The sequence below is a fragment of the Equus caballus genome, chromosome 19, assembly GCF_041296265.1.
Source record: "Equus caballus isolate H_3958 breed thoroughbred chromosome 19, TB-T2T, whole genome shotgun sequence".
Taxonomy (NCBI): Eukaryota; Metazoa; Chordata; class Mammalia; order Perissodactyla; family Equidae; genus Equus; species Equus caballus.
In genome coordinates this window covers 58891266-58914310 of record NC_091702.1, presented here as the reverse complement: position 1 = coordinate 58914310, position 23045 = coordinate 58891266, and the positions used below count along the sequence as shown (strand labels likewise).

General features: G+C 37.8%; 1 protein-coding gene across 1 annotated transcript in view; it reads right to left on the bottom strand.

Moving 5' to 3' along the window:
* IFT57 (intraflagellar transport 57) overlaps positions 1-23045 on the bottom strand; it is a 54599-nt gene that overhangs the window by 5536 nt on the left and 26018 nt on the right. Inside the window, exons 6-7 of the mRNA XM_001503311.6 lie at positions 21713-21835; positions 3637-3708 (exon numbers count right to left, since the gene is read on the bottom strand). Coding sequence (XP_001503361.2) covers positions 3637-3708; positions 21713-21835 — 195 coding nt within the window. The remainder of the gene's footprint in view (positions 1-3636; positions 3709-21712; positions 21836-23045) is intronic.

Here is a 23045-nt window from a genome sequence, read left to right as displayed (position 1 = left end):
TTCTCATTCCAACTTTGCTTCTTTGTGATGTCCTCCAAAAGCCCTTGTATCTGGCAGGACAGCAAGCCTGAGGAAGCTGTAGGTTCTACTCATTGCTGGCCTGGTGCTCTGTTATCCCTCGGGATTCAGAGAGGAAAGAATGAAATGTTTCTAATATATATATATACAGTCATGCGTCTCTTAACATCGGGATATACTCTGAGAAATGCATTGTCAGGCGATTTCACTGTTGTGCGAACATCATAGTGTGTACTTACACGACCTAGATGGTATAGCCTACTACACACCTAGGCCATATTATAGCCTATTGCTCCTAGACTACAAACCTGTATAGCATGTTACTGTACTAACTAATGTAGGCAATTATAACACAATGGTAAGAATTTATGTATCTAAATATAGAAAAGGTAGAGAAAAACAACAGTATGAAAGATAAAAAAATGGTATACAAGTATAGGGCACTCACCATGAATGGAGCTTGCAGGACTGGAAGTTGCTTTGGGTGAATCAGTGAGTGAGTGGTGAGTGCACGTGGAGGCCTAGGACGTTGCTGTACACAACTGTGGACTTTATAAACACTGTACACTATGCTACACTAAATTTATAAAAAATTTTTTGTCTTTTTTCAAGAATAAGTTAACCTTAGCTTACTGTAACTTTTTTACTTTATAAACTTCTAAATTTTTTTAACTTTTTGATTCTTTCGTAGTAACACTTTAAGCACAAACACATTGTACAGCTACACAAAAATATACTCTATACCCTTATTCTATAATCTTTTATCTGTTTTTAAAATTTTTACTTTTCTTTAGTTTTTAAACTTTTTTTTTTTTTGTGAGGAACATTAGCCCCGAGCTAACATCTACTGCCAATCCTCCTCTTTTTGCTAAGGAAGACTGGCCCTGAGCTAACATCCGTGACCATCTTCCTCTACTTCATATGTGGGACACCTGCCACAGCATGGCTTGCCAAGCAGTGTGCAGGTCCGCACCCGGGATCTGAACCAGTGAACTCTGGGCCGCCAAAGCAGAAAATGCAAACTTAACCGCTGCGCCACTGGGCTCACCCCTAAACTTCTTAGTTAACTAAGATGCAAACACACATAGTAGCCTGGGCCTACACAGGGTCAGCATCATCAACATCACTGTCTTCCACCTCCACATCCTGTCTCACTGGAAGGTCTTCAGGGGCAATAACACGTGTGGAGCTGTCGTCTCCTATGATAACAATGTCTTCTTCTGGAACAGCTCCTGACGGACCTGCCTGAGGCTCTCCTTGAGGAGGGGTCACTCTTTTCAGAAACATGTCGATGGTGGTTGCTTGGTTTGTTTCTTTTTTCATCATAGATTTGCTTACAAGCAGATAATTCAGCATGAACATTCCTCTCTATTAATGAAAACCTTTCATTGTTGGGCTCCATGTTTTCAACTTTTTGAGGAGCTTGTTGAGGTCTGTAAAAGCTTCTGCTAAACCCTTCACTGTGAATTTTCTTGGGGGTTCTTCTTTCTTCTCCTGCAGTTTCCTTTTCTCTTGCCTCTTCTTTAGCTATGTGTTCCTGTTCCAGTTCCAACAACTCCTCGTTAGTCAATTCCTCAGAACCACCTCTAGGATCTCCTCAATGTCATCCTCATCCACACCCAGGGTAAAGTTGTTTGCCATCTCAACCACAGCTTCGTTCACTTTTGCAACCTCTTCATCCTTGGCAAATCCTTTGAAGTCACGGATGAACCTCTTGAGTGTCTTCTTCCAGATGCCATTCATACACTCCTTGGTGACATCACCCTAAGCCCAAGCAAGGTTTTTGGCACAGTCATAGATGTTGTAATCCTTCCAGAATTGCATCAGTGTCTTCTCAGTGTCTTCCTCAGTTGCAGCAATAGTCTTGGCAAAGGTCCTCCACAGGTACTAGGCCTTAAAAGCTGCCAGAACTCCTTGATCCATTGGTTGGATCAAAGAGGTGGTGTTTGAAGGGAGAAACACCACTTTGATATTGGGATGAAGATCATCAATTAAAGGAGGTTGTTGGGAGCATTACCAATGATAAGCAAAATCTTAAAAGGTATGTTATTCTCAAACAATACTTCTCCATTTCAATGACATAGCAATTCAGGAGAGTATCTTGGAAGAGGAGGTGGGTCATTCATGACTTCTTATTACTCCTTGTAGTACACAGGCAGCGTGTGCTTATTGATATGTTTGAAGGTCCTGGGGTTCTCACTGTGCCAGATCACAAAGGGTTTCATTTTGTAGCCTGCAACATTGCCCCCGAGCAAGACTGTCATCCATCCTGCCCTTAAAAGCCCTGACACCTGGCAGTGACTTGGCCTCCTTCTGAATAAAAACTCCTTTCAGGCATTGATTTCCAGAATAGGGAGGTTTCATCCATATTGAATATTTGCTCTGGCAAGTAATCTTCCTCCACAATCAGCTTATCTAGAGTTTCCAAAAAGTCTTCAGCTGCCTTCACACCGGCACTCACTGACGCACCCCTCACTTTCACATTATGTAGTGAATAATGCTTCCTGAATGGTTTAAACCACCCAGAGCTGGCAGTAAATTCAGCATCATAGTTGGGTCCAGCCTTTTCTTTCAACATCACAAACTTTTTGCTTTGGTCATGACTGTCATGGCACTGGACATGCTTCTGTGTCTGGTCTTCCATCCAGATCATTAGAAGTTTCTCTATGTCTGATATAGACCCTTCTTGAACTTTTGTTAGTCTTGTTGCCTTCAATGAAGCAGATACTTTAACAGCTTCCATCACTTTGTTCAGCTTCAAGATCGTAGCTATGGTGGAATGGGACATGCCTGACTGGTGAGCAATAACCACCATTGATTTTCTACCTTTGTAGTCTTTAATCACTTTTAATTTCATTTCCAGGTCAATCATTCTATGTGACTTCTTACTGGCAACATTAGCAGTGAATTTCATACACTTAGGGGCCATGATGAACAAAACAACACGAGATTAAATCAAGCACAAGGCAAAATGATGCAATCAAGAGATGTGGTAAACATGAGAAGTATGAGGCTGCTGCAGGCATAACATAGCATACTGTTTTGCACTAAACTTTTGTTTATAAGTAGAAGGCATACGCTCTAAAATAACAATAAAAAGTACAGTATAACAAATACACAAACCATTAACATAGTCATTTATTATTAAGTAGTATGTAATGTACATAATTGTATGTGCTCTACTTTTATACAACTGGCAGCGCAGTAAGTTTGTTTACACCAGCATGACCACAAATGCATGAGTAATGCATTACACTACAATGTTACAACAGCTATGATGTCACCAGGCAATAGGAATTTTTCAGCTCTGTTATAATCTTATGGGACCACTGTTGTAGACCAAAACATCATTATGCAGGGCATGACTGTATATATAAATATATTAGATAAATATATATAATATACATAATATAATATATATATATTATTTTGCTTTTATATAAAGTTACCTTTCTTAGTTGGTTTAAGTGTTAGGGCTATCAAAAGGTAATATGGTACGTTCAATCAGTAAGCTCCTCAAAGGCCAGGATTGTGTCTTTTTGTCTTTCATGTTCTCCCTCAATAGGTGTTCCCCAGATGAGTATATGGACATTTATTTATCTGAAGTAATTCACATACCTTGGTCTCCTTTAGAGCAGATTCAATTCCACTTTTGTGTTGGTGCATCTGGTCAACATGGATTCTCCAATCCTACAGGCATAAGAGCATATAGGAAGAAGTAAAAAATACATTTCCTTCTTTCCTTTACTTTTTTGAAGTTGAATCCTTTATTTTAATTACTTTGGTTGCTGCCTTATTTCAGGTGAGAGAGTCCTATATATAGCTTTGCAATCAGATTAGAAAGAATTATGTGTAGAGCACTTTAGGATAAAAGGTTCGAAATAAATGTAAATTATTTTATGTGTTCACAGAGTGATGTCTGACAATTTGAATATAAATTATTCCTGCACTGCTGGTGGTTAATATTTATGACTAGCCATCAAAATGAAAAAAAATTCTAATTACTAGAAAACACTTGTTTAAGCAATAACAATTATGTTTGCCAGAAGCAACTCTAGAATCAAGTACCATATATCAAATATTAGTTTGTCCCTTGGAAATTAAAATGGGGCCTTCTTCTTCAGTAAGACTTTGGAGGTTCTTTCTTAAGAAAGGAAGTCTATAATGATTGTTAGAGTTCAGATACTTTAAGATATACTGTGCCGCTACTAGACTGATCAGAATTAGCGTGCATATTTGAAGTCTGCTCCAACATTTTAATTTCCTACAAGATATCTTCAAAAATTTTTTGTTTACATTACTAATGGTAACAATTTTAAGACTTGAGAAATACCCATCATAAGAGAAAAAATATTAAGGTAAGTTGAAGTGAGCGATGGAACCAGGATAGTCCTCAATCACACATATCTGTTTACATACCCTGATGCTCCACTTTGCTATCTACACTATTTTGTGAAGAGAAAAATATTCTGTGAATAATCCCATTCTACTGATTTCCTAACTTTGAAACAAGGGCTAGTGACTATAGGGTAAAAAAATGCTTGGGCACTTTACACATACCACGTATAAAATTACAATATATTAAAACTCCAAAGAACCTCAAAGAACATCTAGTCTCAGCCTTTCATGTCACAGATACAGAAACAGAGGCCCAGTGACAGAAAGGGGCACACCCAGGGCCACATAGGTAGTGGTGCACCTGGATCAGAACCCAACTGACTAATTCCCACACCACACATTTTGGCAGTTCAGAGTTAAGAAAAGGAGCAATGGGCTACTTGACACCAGCGAAGCTGCTAGAACAGAGAAGAAGTCGGCACTTTCCTCTGTCCTTAAGCATTTTTGTGCCTCGTGAACAAAAAGTATCTCAGAATACGAGAGCTGGCGAGACCATAAAGATCACCTGCTCATCTGTTTAGCAGTCATCTAGTGAAGAGCTGAGGGACGGTTCACCACCTGTGACCATAACTAGACAGACCCGGCAAGGAGACAGGCCCCTCCGCCGCAGCCAGTTAACACTCACATGGGGAGGAGAAGCAGCTGGCTGGCCTCCTGCAACTGGACCAACTAGGGTTAAGCTCCAAATGGAAACCTGTTTAAGCCCAAGCAAGCATCTTTATGAAAGAAAATGAACCTAACAAGTAGCATTATATTATTAATTTCTTTTAAAAAGTAAGCATCCTGCCTGACTCCAAAAAGAATTTCGGAAGCTTAATAAACACCAAGCTCAAGTATCCCTATTAGTCTCTCTTGTTGTCTGTCTCTCTATATACACACAGATACACACGCACACATACACACACACATATATACACATTACATATATATATTTTTTTTACTTATTGTAATTGATTTGTTTAAAATAGTTTGTGTTCTGCTTTTTCTACCCAGCATTATTTTCTACTCAGCAAATGTAAAAAATATATTCTTTTCGTGTTTTAACGAAGTATTTTGGGAGACGCAAACATGCCTGACTCATCTATGTATAACTATGGTAACTTACATTGATGTTAAACTCCACGGAGGAGCTGGCATTTCAGTGGAGCCTTGAAGCATGTGCAGCATGGCAACAGGCTGGAAAGGAGTGGGAGAGGAAGGGTATTTCAGGCTGAGGGAGTAGCAAGAACAAGGAAAATCTGGAAAATATATAGGGAACAAGTAGCCCAGGCAGACTAGAACATAAAACACAAAATTCTTGTGGTGAAATGGGGTGGGGAGGATGAATCATGAGGAAATAAAGCTGGAGAGGTAGGTTAAATTAGATCAAGGGCTTTAACTAAGGAGGGTAGATTTTATCTTGCGGTAATGGCGTATCAAAGATTTCTGGTTTCAGTTTTAAAGACAAGTCTGTGTTTTGAGAAAGTGACAGCGTGAAGGACTGATTAGACAGGCAAGACAGGGAGGGGACCAGTTAAGAGGCTGTGTTATGAATGGTCCATGTGGTAGATGAGCAGGGTTTGAATTAGAGCAGTGCTTATAAGAATGGAAGGCAAAGGATGGATTCAAGGGACAGTGCAGAGACACAACTGGCAGGACTTGAGGACTGACTAAGGGGAAACGTTGGGGGCTGAAGTGGAGCTGGGTAAGCAGACAGAAGGTGTCTTTAAGGTTTCCAGCCTTAGCAACTAAGTGGATAGTAATATCACAGTGTGACAAGAACAGAATAGATTTCAAGGAGTCAGAAATTCTGTGTATTCTTATTGTCTTTTAAAGTGGAAAGCTAGTAATGACTTATAATTATCTGCCAAGCAAAACTGAATGTTTGTTTTATTAAAATCTTCTAGATGGACATATTTCCTGTGCAGTTATTAAAAAAACAAAGCTTTAAAAGTGTTCTTACCCTTTAACCTAGCAATTTCACCTCTCGAAATTATTCCCAAGGAATAATTGGGGATAAACACAAAGATTAATGTACAAGTTCTTTGTAAAAGTAAAATATCAGAAAACTCTCTAAACATCTAACAGTAGAGGACAGTTTAAACTAATTTTGTAACATTCATTTCACCACTAAAATTAAAGCAGTATGATACCATTTTTATAAAGCTCAAGCCAGCAAAACTCAACAATATACTGTGTGGAGATACACACATATGTGAAAACACTTAAAAAACAATGGAAGAAGCTACTGACAACACGCAGAAGAGTGGTTACCCCTGAGGGGGGCGGTAGCAGAGGAGCACATATGTAATTTTGCAGGTTTTGTGAGGGTCCAGTTCTCAAGTGCGGAGTGTTTGTTTTATTATTGAGCTTCATAAATATACATGTATTGCATATTACATATATTAATATTGCATATCAAAATGTTAAATTCATTTTTTCAAAAAATATACAATAATCAGCAAAAATGCATGCTAACGTACAGTAAAGTGGAAAAACATTGCCAAAAGAGTACAATCATTTAGTAAAAATTAATATTTGTGTACATTTGTGTGTATATTAAGACAGGGATTTGATATTGGTGTTTTAAATTTCCTCTTTATCCTTCCAAAAGTTTCTAAATTTCCTAGAGAGAATTTTATCACTTTAAATCATCAAGGGAAACAAAAAGTAAAAAACCTAGATGCCCAAGTCCTTGAAAGGGGTTTAATATAGTTATAGTGGAAAATACAAATGATTATACTTGTAAAATTTTAAAAACGAATATAAATAGGCAAAATACATAGCTTTGAAAAAACTACAACTGAGATGGTTAAAAACTCTACAAAGGCTTGTGGTAAGAATGGAGAAGTGATGGATTTTAATGATATTTAAGACTTGATCCCCAAAATAAGTAACAGTAAAAGGAACTGTTCCACAATGATAGCAATTCTCACATTAGTAAGGAATCCATAGGTTACAGTGTACTTTTCTATACCTTTCCTTACATGATACTCACACAGGTTTGCAGCGCTAAGTCGACATCCCCTCCCTTCTCTCACTTCCACCCTTCCCTGTAGAGGGTTCTGTGATTGGCCGGCTGGCTGTGGGAAGAGTATGCTTCCCTGCTCCATGGGCACTGCCCTTGGCCACATGATTCTCTTTGGCCAGTGGAATGACGGTGGATATGGCCTATGCCAGAACCGTGCAGTAGCGCTAAGAGGCATCCATCAAGCTCTCTTACCCTTTCTTTCAGCCATGATAATAGGCATGCCCCACACGGGGGCTATCCTTCTCAGTCTGGGTCTGGGAATAAGAAACACGGAACACAGCTGGAGCAGAGCCACAGCTGAGCCATACATCAGAAAAGTTTTTTGAGTGAGAATAAATGTGTTATTATTATTGTAAACTACTGCAATTTGGGGGTTGTTTTGTGATACAGAAAAACTGACTATATATACATACTTTGTAGGAGGAAAACCAAGAATCAGGTAGGTAAACGACCTTTCAAAGTTCCATGTCTGGAAAATGGAAAGCACTCCCAAACCAGCGTATTTTCCACATATTACATGCTGCTTTTCTTTGTGATAAAAGGGACTACCAAAGGGAACCATGGTAAACCAAGATTTCTTTTTGTTATTTATCAAGTGAGACCAGGGGCTGCTAGAATTTACTGGTCACCTAGTCCAAAGTGCTCCAAGGGTGTTCATTAAGCATCATTTCTCCTCTTTATCGAAGGGGGGTTTTTCTCCTAATCTAGCACATTTCCTCTCTTTGTGGAAATGAGAAAACCAATAACGACACAGGATATCATTTCTCTAGACTTTCTACCTTTCGAAATCCTTTCATACAAAATGTCACGTATAACTCTCTCTGTCACTTGTGAGGTAGACAGCAAAGGAACTGCTGGAGCCATCACCTCCTCTCACTCCAAATTCTGTAGCACCAAATTATATATCTCCCTTTTTCAGAAACTAGAGAACGGTGATGACATATCTGCAGATGGTGATTCACCGTATACCGTAAAACCACACTGTATGAGACCTAGCTGCAGCTGTTATGGTGGCTGGCAATACTACACAGATCTCTGGGTTCTACTTTAATATAACAACACCCGCACAATGATTTCCTTTGTATATGCAGAGACATTTTATCTTTTTGTCTGTATCTCCAACTCAATGCTTAGAGCTCCTCTCTGAAACTGCTGGGGAAAGAGAGATTGAAACAGGAGCTTGTGATGGCAAATGGAACATAAATCTGTGTATAAGTTTCACTAATTTACAACTTGTGAAATGTCAAACTCTCAGTTTTCTTCACCCAAGTTTGAGCTTCTTTACGTGTGGAGAGGCAGAGTGCCAAAGGACCCTTGACGGAAAAAAGCTGAGGAAGACACTTGTGGACGGGGATACGTCTTCCTGGGCTCAGGGGGGGTCCATGCCAGAGCACAGCTGACTCTGGGAGTTCACGGGTCTGTCAGTGCCTTTCCCCAGCCCCCAAGAGCAGGAGCAGGGCTCCAACTTTCTGATGTGACTGAAATTGCTTTCTACCACAAAATGCTACTTCTGCCACTCATGCTACCTTTCTCCTCTATTCTTACTGCTCCTCCCTCAATTCTGTTACGAATAATAGTCTAATGAAATCTTAATTCAATGTTCTGTTTCTGCAGCTTTATTTTAGTGAATATTAAAATATTTACAAGGGTTTTTATGGGCTTCCTCCATTTAAGGTGCCTAATCCCATTTTTCTCATTAGGACTTTGTTTCAACTCTGAATTCACCTTCTCTAGGGATTTTCAAGATCACTTGGGAAGAAATCCTGTACCTCCATGTCACAGATTGGGTAACAAATTGAGGTTGTGGGATTTTTACACTGTCAATCACAAAATGAATAGAAAACCAAATGTCCTTTCTGTCACTTATAGATTTTCCATTACACCAACTGCCTCTTTCATTTCCTTATTTTGTCACCTAATTTCAATATGAAGCACAAGAAACTGAAACTCCCAATTCAAGTTTGCACATTAAATAAATGTTTCTCAGCTTGGTTGTTTTGCTAAAGCTTAGATGCTATAGGAGGTCTGCTGCTTCTAATTTGCTGTGGACAAACAAGCTGGATTACCAACCTTTTTAGAATAATCTCTAAAACAAGTCTCCGTAAGTTCCAAAAAAGGAGTTATCAAACTCTCCTATAAACAAAATGCTTAAGTTTTAGTACAGAGTTTTTGGGATCTCTATTTTGGCTACTCAGAAAACCTTTCTATCTCCTTCCTGGGATATAGAGTAGTCACCAATAGTCACATCCATCATGAGATCTTTTTAAGTCTAACAATAACAACCTCAATGTTAACATTCAAGGAACGCTTAGTATGTGTCAGGCACTATGCTATGCACTGTCCACACATCATCACACACAATTCTTTTCTTTTTTTTTAAACATACACCCTACACCTTTAATTGGGGTTTTCCTTTTTTTTTTTTTGAGGAAGATTAGCCCTGAGCTAACTGCTGCCAATCCTCCTCTTTTTGCTGAGGAAGACTGGCTCTGAGCTAACATCCGTGCCCATGTTCCTCTACTTTATATGTGGGACGCCTACCACAGCATGGCCTGCCAAGCGGTGCCGTGCCCGTGCACCCGGGATCCGAACTGGAGAACCCCGGGCCGCTGAATCAGAAGGTGCAAACTTAACAGCTGTGCCACTGGGCCAGCCCCACAATTCTCTTAAAAACTCTACTAAGATGAGGTAATTGAGACATAGCTAGTTTTACGTGGACTGCCCAAGCTCCCCCAGGCAAATCAGTGGTAGAGCCCAAACCTGCAAAGACCACTCTATCATAACATAGCATTTCCCTGGTGAAAGGGAGTAAAGAGTACATAAAATTTTAAGAGAGGAGTGGTGAAAGGAGACTTCAGTTTTACTGGTAGTATTTGAATTTTTATAAGAATGTATTAATATATCAATTATATAATGAAAAAATGAATTTAAAACATTTTTAGGAAAAATATACATAATTAAAAATTTTCTCACAAAGAAATATTCAGACTCAGATGGCTTTGTCAGTGAATTTTCCCAAACATTTAAGAAAGAAATAGCAACAATCTTATACAAACTCTACCAGAGAACAGAAGAAAAAGGGAGAGCAATTGCCAACTTGTTTTATGAAGCCTGCATAGCATTACACTAAAACCTGACAGACACCTAAAAAACAAGAAAAATTACAGATCAGTATCTTTTGTAAAAATAGATACAAAAATCCTCAACAATATCAGCAAATCGAATCCAGTAACATATGTAAAGGATCATATATCACAATTAAGTTGCATTTGATTCCAAAATGCAAGGTTAGTTTAACACTCAAAAATCTATCAATATAATCTACCATAACAAGAGAGAAAAAATGAGGAGATAAATCATATGATCATCTTAATAGGCGAAGAAAAAAATCACTTGAAAAAATTTAACATCCATTCATAATAATAACTCTTAGCAAACTAGGAACAAAAGGGAAGTTCCTTAATCTACTAAAGAATATTTATAAAAGTCATAAAGCGAATATCATACTTAATGGTACAATTGAAATGGTGAAAACTCTTTCCCCCTTCTAATACCTTTCCTTCTAATACCACTTAGAGCAAACAAAGACTAGAGTTCTTAACCAGTACGTCAGGCAAGAAAACAGAAATAAAAGGGATAAGGCTTATAAAGAAAGAAATACGATCGATGTTATCTGCAGATGATATAATCATATACACAGAAAATGCAAAGGAATCTACAGGCCTATTGTTAGAATGAATGGAGATGTGTGTACATAAACATATACGCACACCCATATATAGAAGTGTATTTTTACATACCAGCAACAAATAAACAGAAAATAAAATGAAAAAGATACTATTTCCACAGTAGCAAATAACAAGAAATAGACCAATATAACCAAATGGAGTGTCCAGATACAGATCTGCAGGTACATGCTCACTTTTTATGACAAAGCAGCACACTGGTGAAAGGATAACCTTTTCGATAAACTGGGTCAGTTGCATATACATAAGAAAATGAAATAAATCTTGAGTTCCACTTCACATCATACACAAGAATCAATGCTAGATAGACTGCAATCTCAATGCAAAAGGTAAAATAATAAAGTTTCAAGAAGAAAACATAGGAGAATCTCTTCATAACATGGGGTAAGCAAAGATTCTTAAATATTTAAAACATAAATATCACTCTGAGTATATTAAAATTAAGCCACTGTTTATCGTAATACACCAATAAGAGTGAAAAGGGAAGCTAAACAGTAGATATTTGCAATACATCTATCTGACAAATGACTCACATCCAGAATATATAAAGAACTTCCTTAAATCAAAAGAAAAAGCAGATAACCCAATTGCAAAAGAGAAAAGAGGACAGCCAAACGCCAAATAAACATGCGGAAACGGGCTCAACTTCATTAGTCATCAGGGAAATGCAAATTAAAATGACAGAGACATCACAACATACCTATCATGAAAATTAAAATGATACTTAATGCTGATAAAGATGTGGAGCAACTGGAACTGTCCTACACAGCTGGAAGGAATATAAATTTGTACAAGCACTTTCTAGCACTATTTGGCAAGGTCTGCTACAGCTGTACATATACATGCACTATGACCTAGCAATTCCATTCCTAGCAGACATTCCAGTGGAAATGTGGATGTATGTTTACCAAAAGACATGTACAAGAATTTTCAAAGCAGCATTATTTATAATTGTCCCAAACTATAAACAACTGATGGAAGCCCAGATGCAGGCTGCTCTCCAAGGGCGTGACGTAGGGTTAGGCAGCTCTCTGCCACTGAAGGAGTGTACGGCTGGAAGTTGTCTGCTAACCACACTCTCTGTGGCTGGGCAGCAAGTCCATGCTTGCAAGCGGATCTGGACAGTCCATCTCTGTTTCAACCACAGGCAGAGAGACTTAGTTATTAAAATTATAACTAGAGCTGAAGTGGTTGAGAGGCAGGGCCAAGTGTGAGCTGCAGTCCAAAATCGATCAGTCTCAAGATTTCAATGTGGAATACCCATGTTCTGAGACAACGTTTAATACCCTAATCCGTGGTCAATGATACAACTCTTTGGAAATCTGATGCCTAGAAATCGGGTTATGCAAAAGAAGCAAAGAAGACAGCTTAACAGAAGGAGTTGCGTATGTTAAGTTCACTGTAGCAAATATTTCTTCGGCAGGTTAATAATTTATTATGCTTTCTGCAAGGATATGAGCAGCACATTTCCCTCCACCCAGAGCACCCCCTTCCCTAATAACAGAACATTGTCTGTTTTTTCTCTTTGCCACTTTGCACAAGCAGTTTTGCAATCTCTTCTTGTTCTAATTGTCAGATTAATCTTCAGCTTCATCACTGCTCTCATTTGTGCATGTATTTGTGTATGTGTGTGAGAGAGAAAGAGAAGAAGAGAGCGTGAGACTTCCATTAAATTAAATAACTTTTTCATGAGATTGAATTAATTTCTTAATGAAAAATGCCCACCGGGTTGTAGGATAATTACAGAATGTGGCTTTCCTGAATTTTTAAATGTGACATTTTTCCTTCATTGCCAGCAGCATCAAGTGCCCTGTGGTACACCCTTGTGGTGCGAAACTATGATTTTTCTTTATATGTGTTCAAAGAACTAAACATACGACTTAAGCAGAGCTGAGCATGTACGTGTGGTGTATGTTGTATGCGCATATTTGTTGCAGGGGGTGTGGGAATCATAATTGCTAGAAATATGTGTTTCCTCAGGAAAGTTCCTGCTTTCTAGATATTCCTCTTGTAGAGAAAAATACAACAGTGTGCGCAGAGGGTAAGCAAAGGCCATCATAACAAGCACTGGTCTTTTCACACCTGCCAGTAATTGAACTGAAACTGGAGATCCATAATCTCTCAATGAAATACCTTGTCAGTTAAATAATTACATTTCTAACGTGTGCTGAGAGATTATCTTCACTGACTACCATCTGCTACTACAGCGTTTTCATGTGTTGACTCAGACTCATTATTCATGCTCACTCCATCCACACCCCTTTTATATAGCCACACAGATCTTCTGAGTGAGGGTTTCCAGACATTAGAAGGAGTCATAAGCCCAGAGAAGAGAGTTGGCAAGACAGACAGGGAGTTAATGGGGTCCTCTGAGAAAGCAGGACACTCTTAGAGCAAGTCAGAAGCTAAGTATTTACAGGACGCTCAGTAACTACGTTGGGTAGCCAAAAGAGATGACCTTGAACAGTCCCTCTCAACTTCAAGAATCTTCTAATCAAAATTTTGATCTCATACTGATACTCAAAAGACAAACAAAAAACTGAAAAAATAAATATAGTCATCTGCATATTTGAAGAACCAAGAAACATAAATTGTTACCTTAGCATAAGGAAACAGAATCAAATATAATGGGATAAAGACTATGGGGGTAAAATTTGTCCAAATACAAAGAAATTTGTAATAAAACACAATGATAGTAAGAACTACTCCAATATCATTGATTGGAAAAATGAGTCAAGCTAAATAAAAAGCACATTTTATAGGGAGGTCCATATGACAAAGGGTTTCTCCTTTAATTCATATTTTATAGTAATAATTTAAAGGAAACATTAAATCATACTTTGCAATAGCGAAAGATTTAGGCAGTCTAGAAATTCTAATTATAATCAATATGTATTAATTCACTGCTGTCAATCACAAATGTCTAACTGAGTCTATCTGCTGTGAGGCACTAGGAACTTCGCTCTGCAGTATTTACATAACATGCAGTCGTTGTTGGCTATTTCCCTACAATCTGCTAGCACGGCTGAAGCTCTTTAGTTAGAGCTGATGGGAATCTCTCAAGCAAAAACACTTGTTCTCCTATTTCAGCCTGTGATATATGAAACCTTTCCCTGATCCAGTTGAAACATTTATCACACTCAGGGTAAATAGGGATGAAGGCATCAACAACGATCTTGAAACACAGAATATCTTCAGTGTTCAACAAGATGGGACAGAGGCAGCTGAATTCTTTTCCAGCTGCTTAGGCATGGCTAGGTCTTTCTCCAGCCCTTTGCGGCACATTTACATGTATAATTCTAAGCATAGTTATTCTTTCCCACAATCCTGATATCTGTCCATGTCCCACATGCTACAAAGAAAATAAACTTTGTGAACACAACTTATAAGTCCACAAAATAACAGCATGTTTTTAAAAAAATAAAACAAAAACCAAACACAATACTGTTTTGTGCAGTCCCCTTTAAGGAAAGTTTGCCTGTAAAAGTCCATCAATGAACATTTCCCCTCATTCTCAGAGGCGAAGTGCGGTTGAGTAATCATGCAGGCTGTTCTGAAATTGTATGTGTATCTAGTTAATTTAGGCAGTTTATTTTGATAGCATTCACCTCTTTTTGATTATAGCAGGTGTTTCAAGGATAAATTTGCTGAAAGTTGTACTTTATTTAAACAACAGCCGCATGCACATTTCTGGCCTTACTATATTAAAAAGCATTTATTGTCTGGCAGCAATAGATACAATTACAAACATTTGTGACAGTAATTGGAGCTATTACTCCTGCATGGAGCCTCATGGAGACCAACTTATTGCCACCTGTATTTACATTTGTTACTGGTAATTGTAAAAGCTGGTTTTTTTTTTTATTTGGTGCCTTATTTTTTTTTAAATTATGTGAGCATTTCTCAACAAAAAGTCTGTCTACCAGAAAATCTATAGGAATTATAAATGCAGTTTCTCCATTATTTAATAACAGGCAGAATCCCATTTCAATGACTGATATATACATAAAATGCATTCCTGTATCCTAGCCCACAGAATATATTATACCATTTTGCTCATGGATGCAAGAATCCTATCAATATAGCCTATCCAACAACTAGCGTACAGAGCTTAAAAAAGGCTCTTTATTCCCAAACCATAACAATTTGTAAATCCCTACAGATCAAAAATATTTAGAAAGCTAGCTTTTATTAACACTCTTCTTACACTGTATCCAAACACAGTGATGGCAGGAGGTCAAAGCAAGTTACTCTCTCCACTGCTTTGGAATGAGAAAAATACCCTCTATTGCTTCCAGATACAGATTTGTCTATAATAGGAAAACGAGAACGCCTACCATTGTACATTTCTGCAAGATTTGGCCTCCAATCTGAAGAGACTTAAATCTAATACGGCAATTCTGTGGTCCCTCCAGGTTCATTTAAATGGAATTGCACCTGCTGATTAATGAAGGCCTCGCTCCTCCCTCTTAGGTTTTAGCTCTCACAGTGACTAAAGAGCCCAAGGGCTAGAGACTATTGCAATGATTCCGTCCTTAGCACAATGACTCCTTGGAAGGTTTCCTGCTGTGAATTACCCAAGGCAACACCTGTATGGTTTATTTATGGTAAAGCAAAATCCAATTGCTTGGAGTTGAAACTTCAAGTTTAAGGTTCTTTTTACAATTGTACTCTGAGAAAGTCAGACACTGAAGAACAGGTAAGGATGTAAAGAAGCAGTTCAGTGAATAAAAGTCTTGAAATAATTAGAAACACTGTAGTACTTCCAAATCCTTTAAAAAAAATCTCTTCATCTAAATTCCTTGTAATAAACCTGAAGATTTACATAATGACTAAAGACATTTTGGTGGAATGAAGGGGGTGCCTAGCCAACTATCTTTTAAAACAAAGCAGGAAACATTTCATTACAATTGGGAAAAAAATCTACTTAAGTCATTAATCAAAAATTTAATTACAGTATCCACAGGGCACTAAAGGATGATAGAGCATTTCTTCATTGCATTAAATACCTAATATTAAATCATTATAATACATAATCTTTTGGGAATAAATACTGTATAATTGAAGAAAAGGGACTATGTAAGGTTTAGTTGAAAACTGATTTGACACTTTCTGTTCTTCCTTATTTCTAGGGGACAGGAATAAATATTTTTTAATGTTTACTTGATTTCTATTATAGTAAAAACCTTTGACTTGAAAAACATCATCTTTCTGAAAAAGACTAATATGATTGGCCATTTTAAGAAGCCACACTCCCGTGGTTCAATAAGTGAAGTTCAGAGACTAAATCGACAAAGGGACACCAGACAAGACATATCCTAACCTCCAGTGCTTGCACGACTCTGCCCCGTCATTCCTCCAATGGGATGCTCCACCTCCTGGTTTGACCCCAGCTGCTGAGCTTGTCCAAATCATCTCTGCCACCTGGCTCTGAGCTGGGGACTGACGGTGACCTTCCAGCACTGGAGACAGCCATCTCAAGTTATGGTTTACAACTTCTAAGGATGAGTGGAAATGCTCATGATGCAATGATATGTTAAATAAAAGATGTGTCATCTGGGGGGCTGACCCCGTGGCCGAGTGGTTAAGTTCGCTTTGGCAGCCCAGGGTTTCGCCAGTTCGAATCCTGGGTGCGGACATGGCACCGCTCATCAAGCCATGCTGAGGCATCCCACATGCCACAACTAGAAGGACCCACGACTAAAAATATACAACTATGTACCGGGGGCTTTGGGGAGAAAAAGGAAAAATAACATCTTAAAAAAACAAATAGAAGTGTCATGTCAACTGCATACATAAAGGCACACAGAAATAGTGGTGGACAAAGCGTCAGTGATTCCTCTGGCACCATTTAGAGGGCTTTGGCCATGTTTGTTCGTTTAATCCTTTACTAACTCTCTGAGGTAGGTTTTACAACAACCCCATTTTACAGATGAAGACAAGGAGGCACAGAGTGGTTGAGTAACTGGCCCACAAGGTCCAATAGCTATATAAGTGTTAGAGCCAGGATTTGCACTCAAGCAACCTGGATTCAGAATTTGTGCTTTTAACCAGTATGCTATATTGTCACTAATGGGCTGCATAAGAGCCTGGGTCGTAGGGTCAGATTTCATGTCCGTCACTCACTAGGCAAAGGCAAGTTACTTAACGTCTCCATGTTTCAGTTTCCTCCTCTTAGTAAAAGGTACCTGCATCTTACTGGCATGGAAAGGATGCAGTGAGTTAATATGCCCGCAGTGCTAAGGACAGCACCTGGCACGCAGTAACTCTTAGTAAATGTCACTTTTTACTATTAGTATCATATTATATATACCTTTAGTAGGGGAAAACTGGAAAGATTTACCAAAGTGATACTTAAATGAACCTGATTACATCCCCACGTAAGAATGTAAGGCTGATGTTTATAAACATCTCCTTAAATGATAGAAGCATTAGTGCAGAAATTTTGGAAATTCTTCCTGAATACTGATATAGGCACTGAATACAAGAGGGCTATGATAGAACACAATATTATTACAATAACAATATTGTAACCTAACAATAATTCACATTTATAGATATTAGCTATGTGTCAGACACTGTTTTGGTGCTTTACAACAACTCTTTGAGGTCAGTAATATAATTAGTTCCATTTTACAGATGAGGAAAAGGAGGAACAGAGAGGTATAGCAGCTTGCCCTGGGTCACACAGCTAACAAGTGATGTAAATATGAATTCTGGGTGCCAAGGGAAGGTGTGTGAGACAGGCCCCATCTTCTCTGGGTCTTCCTGGCTACCACAGTTCCACCATGTTTCTGAAGCTTTGGCTCAATAAATCAGGAATTGATACAGTGGGACTAAATGTGTGGTCACTAGCTTCTAATTCACAGCACACTCCCTGCCCCCTCTCCCCATGAATTATTGCATCCATATTATTTTTGTAATTAAAAACAAAATTGTATTTTAAAAAGACTCAGAGATTAGGATAATTCTTGACTAGTCACAGATTTAAGTCTGAGCATAATCACAGATGTTTGCTCTTAGTTTTCAATTCCACCACAGTAGTTATGTAACACTTGTGGGTGCTGCTACTGGGTCTAATAAAGAACAATAACAAAGATAAAAATGCAGCAGAAGATGAAAGCATAAGGGGAATAAAGAGAAAAAAATGAGGGAAAGAACCAAAAGTACAGGCTGTGGAGTGACAGCATACCAACAACACCGGCAGACGATTTTATTAGGCGGCACCAATGTCTACTCTAGCTTAGGTGTCCTCAGACTGCCCTTCTAGGAACTGCCTCCTGAGCCTGCTCGCTCACTCATAACCGAAGCATTCACTCGAGTGGAATGACCTAGGATTTGGCTGAATTTACTGGCTCCCTTGGCAGAACTTCTGTCTTCACACACATGAGTCCAAGTTGGGGCAGACATGAGTGGGCCTCTGGGGATGGAACTGCTGTAGAAGTGAAGGTGAGGGGCATTGCCTACACCCAGCTCTAAACAGGGACTACAACAGAGTCCATTCGAGCCAGCATACGACAAAAATCCTTCATCTTCAGTTGTGAAACATATTATTTATATTTTTGGCAACATATTTATTTTCCCAATTGTAATTTGTTTAAGCTAATATTAAAATTTGTTTGCATTCTTTGAGAACTGGCAACAGTAACAAGTGGTGCCAGAAACAGGGATAAACTAGCCTAGCAATAAAAACCTGATTACAACAATATGGAGAATATAACAAATAAGACATTGGTACAGGATAGAATCTCATCAAAGCATGCATACTATAATATGCAAAAAGAACAGAAATGGAGATTTACTTTTTTTTGTAATTCCCTGCTAGGAAGCATACAAGGAATAAACTTGTGAGAAAAAAAGCAAAACAAACATTTGATCCAACGCCAAATAAAATGGGACTTATTTACTCCTACCATGAGGCCATTTTAAACAAATTTATAATGGATTTAAATAATAGAGGCCCTTTATTACTTATCTCCCAAACTCTACACTACTTAAAAATTAATCTAACAGCGATCAGTAAAACACATTGATCTGAAAATAATTAATTCCTTTTTTTCCCTCAAACACAAAGTTGAAATCTCTAAATGTCCTCAATTGCCTGTGTTGAGTAAAAGGTTATTGTTTTGGCCAAAAGTAAAGGAGAGGGTTTGGTTCTGGCAGAGCCAGGAGCTGAGGAAGAACAGGATGCACTGTGATGCTGGGTCCATCTCATCTGATGGAGGAGGATAATGAGGCCATGAGAAACCTCACATGCAACCAGATTAGTTTTATTTCTGAGACATGAAAAACATTTCTCTATTCATGAGTCCCTTATTTTCTCAAATCAATGTATAATTTATTTTTCTTAAGTAAGCGGAATTAAGAATTACTCCTAAAGCTGTATTTCCCATTTGCTACATCTGAAATACTTAGAAGAAGAGTTTGTGAAAAGACTGGACACAAAGACCAAAAGATCTAGAGAAGAATTCTGAAAAAGCAATCAAATACAAATTGTGGTATGTTTTCCACAAAAATCTAAATTCAAAATGATATTCACATACTCTAAAAAAATGCTAAACAGAAAATCCCACCAAAACTTTATCTGACATTTTGGAATGCTGCCTGTAAAAGTTGATTGTATAATTAATTTGGCACAGTATATCCTCATAAGATCAAGGCTGGTAATGAATGGCGTGAGACTAAGAGTCCAATTTTCAACTAGTTAATCTTCCCCAAATTACGAAAACATTGATTCTTTAAGAATCCAGGATTTTGATTACTGCAATGCTGGTTTGTAATAGAATTTGATCTGCATTTAGATTTTTTTTTTTAAAGACTGGCACCTGAGCTAACAACTGTTGCCAATCTTTTTTTCTTTTATTCTTCTCCCCAAAGCCTCCCAGTACAGTCGTATATTCTAGCTGTGAGTACCTCTGGTAGTGCTATGTGGGATGCCGCCTAAGTGTGGTCTGAGGAGCGGCGCCATGTCGGAGCCCAGGATCCGAACCCATGAAATGCTGGGCCGCCAAAGCGGAGCGCGCAAACTTAACCACTCAGCCACGGGGCTGGCCCCTGTATTCAGTTTTGTAAAACTGTGCTTGTTAGCAGGTATATCTATATTCTTTCTTTCTGTATTCAGTTACTTCTATTATGTGCACCATGCTTAAAAAAAAACACTCTTGTGTGATCCTATCAGGCTCTAAATGAGAGGTTTGATTCCAAGAGTTACTTAGCTTGAAAATAAGCACATTAACTTGCTTCATTGTGGGATTAGGATATACTTGAGAGTCCTGAACTACACAACTATTTTAACATGTCATTCTAACTAGAATCACAATAATAGCGATTTTTAATTTTATAAAGAGAATTTGTTCTGACAAAACTAAAGAATCTGAAATTACATTTTTACAAAAAAATTACATTTTTTCAAATTAGAGATCAAATCCAGTAGAGATCTAATCAGTGAAGAAATTCTTATAATACGTATTTACACATAAGAGATATGTAAACAGAGAATTCACCCCCAATGTAGTCAGATCATGGCTGGCCTCCATAATGACTCGTAAATATTTGGTGAACAGGCTGCAGGATTTGCCCACCCACCTTAAAGTTTGCTCCACAGCTATTCACAGTCTAGGAAGACCTCTGCTATCCTCATGCTCTCCTAGGACTGCCCTAGGAGTCCAGGCTACTTAGTACCTTCTCTAGGAAACAGTTCTACAAGCCCAAATCCAGACACTGTAAGAATGAATGAGCTTCCAAGGCTCTCTGAAAACAGTGACCTTTGTAGGGCTTCTATTTTGGGCGCAGACACAGGACCACATTTTCAGAGAGACAAGCTTCCCTGGAGCCTTGTTCCATAATGCTGGGGCTTGTCTCCGGCCTCCAAGGATGAAAATCCTTCAATTTGTTCACCCTGATGTCTCCCTAGCACCTTCTGTAGAGATTATTATGGTACTAATGAGAATAGTATTGTCTAGTCACCCATTAGCTTGTTCTGAAGTTCTTACTTACAAATTGTAGGTAAAAAGAAAGTAGAAACTTGATTAAATGGGCCAGTTCATCTGGCCTAACCCCCAAATCTTATTGCATATGATTTCTCAATTATTTTCTTAATATTTAATTTTTAACCATACATACTGAGTAAATAACATAAGGCAACTTCCAGGATGCCTTCTGTTTTGCCATCCAGCAGAGTTCTAAACTATCTTCTAACTCTAATCAGTTGGTTTACAGTCATGGAATTCCAATTTTATTCACTATTCACCTAAACAAAATATGATTGCCAAGCAAATATATCAAAATGTATTGAGAACGTATCCCTCAATACCAGGGAAACGTCATGTGTTCCAATCACTTTAAAGATCTATTATGCCCTGCTTTCTGAACTGTATTATTTATTCATTCAGCAATAATTTATTTAATCTCTATTAAGATAAAACATTGGAAACTAGAATCTTACTGCCTTTCTTAAATCATTTGTATAACTGGGAGTACCCCGACCCTGAAATTGTCCTATAAAAATCTATTTGGACAAAATGTGCTCTCTCTTCTATACCTTATTGTCAGTCCTAATCGTGACTTTCAGTTGTGGTAGTACACGTTCCACTTCCAGACTCCATTCCGCAGCATCTGTTGTGGATTCCAAAATATCTTCTTGTTTGGCAGACTCGTTCATATCCTAAGAAAGGAAAGATATCACAAGATTGAGAGTTTATAAAAAGAAATGGTAAAATGTTGAGGCGCTTTAGCAGTACTGCACAATTTATATCAAGCATGGTAGTGTTAAAATTATAGTGGCAGAAGAAATTCTTCCTATCCATGTTGAAAGAAAATAATGCACCAACCTGGTAGAATAGCAAAATAAGTACTTTAAAAAAGAATAAAATATATGCTTCAACCACTTTTACAAAAAACAATGCTTTTGAGATACCAGAGTGAACTCAACAGGAATACTAACAAATGGACAAGCCATTTAGGGATGTTAGCTGTTAACAGTAGAGGAGATACAAACACACGTTTGGGAAGAAAACGCTGTTTTAGTTTGAATTTACTATACTGAAATACAAACTCAAAATCTGAAAGATAAAAAAGGTAAGATCCCAGAAGCAAAGGGCTCATTATTTAGAAATTTTATATTCATAATTAAAGTGATATTCTGGTTAAGTCAAACTATACTGTAACTTAAAAATGTGATTTAATACAGACCTATTTGAACTCAAATAGGGTGGGGGCCAAATTTCTGCATTTGGTTTCTGCTGTTGAGTAATAAAATCAATTCATGCCTGTTTCTGAATCACAAAAGGAAAACCTTTTTTTAAAAACATTTTCCCAGCCTTTCACATTACAGCATTAAGTGTGTATGGATCTGAAAACGTAAAGAATGTACAAATTAATGATTTAAAGATAAAGCCTAAAGCATTAATTTTGGTAGAAAGTTTTCCTTTAAGCTCCCTTGATAAATTACGAGAAAACATAAGGAAAAAAATATAAAAATTTATTAACATAGAAAAAAAGAGACCTGAGAGACATAAAGAGCCAAATGCAAGGTATGAACCTTACATGGATTCTAATTTGAACAAGCAATCTGCAAAAAGCTGTTTTTGAGACAATCAGGGAAATCTGAATGTGGAAGAGTATTAGATATTAAATAACTGTTAATTTTACAGGTATGATAATGGCATGGTGGTTATATTTTTTAAAAGGCCTTATGAATTAGTGATAAATGCTGAAATATTTACAGGTGAATGGACTTGATGTCTGAAGTTTACTTTAAAATACTATGATGTAAAGAAAACAGGGGGGTGCTTTAGAGGAAACAACTGACAAAATGTTAACTGTTGAAACTAGGTAATATTGCATAAGGATTTATTATCTTAATCTCTCTAATT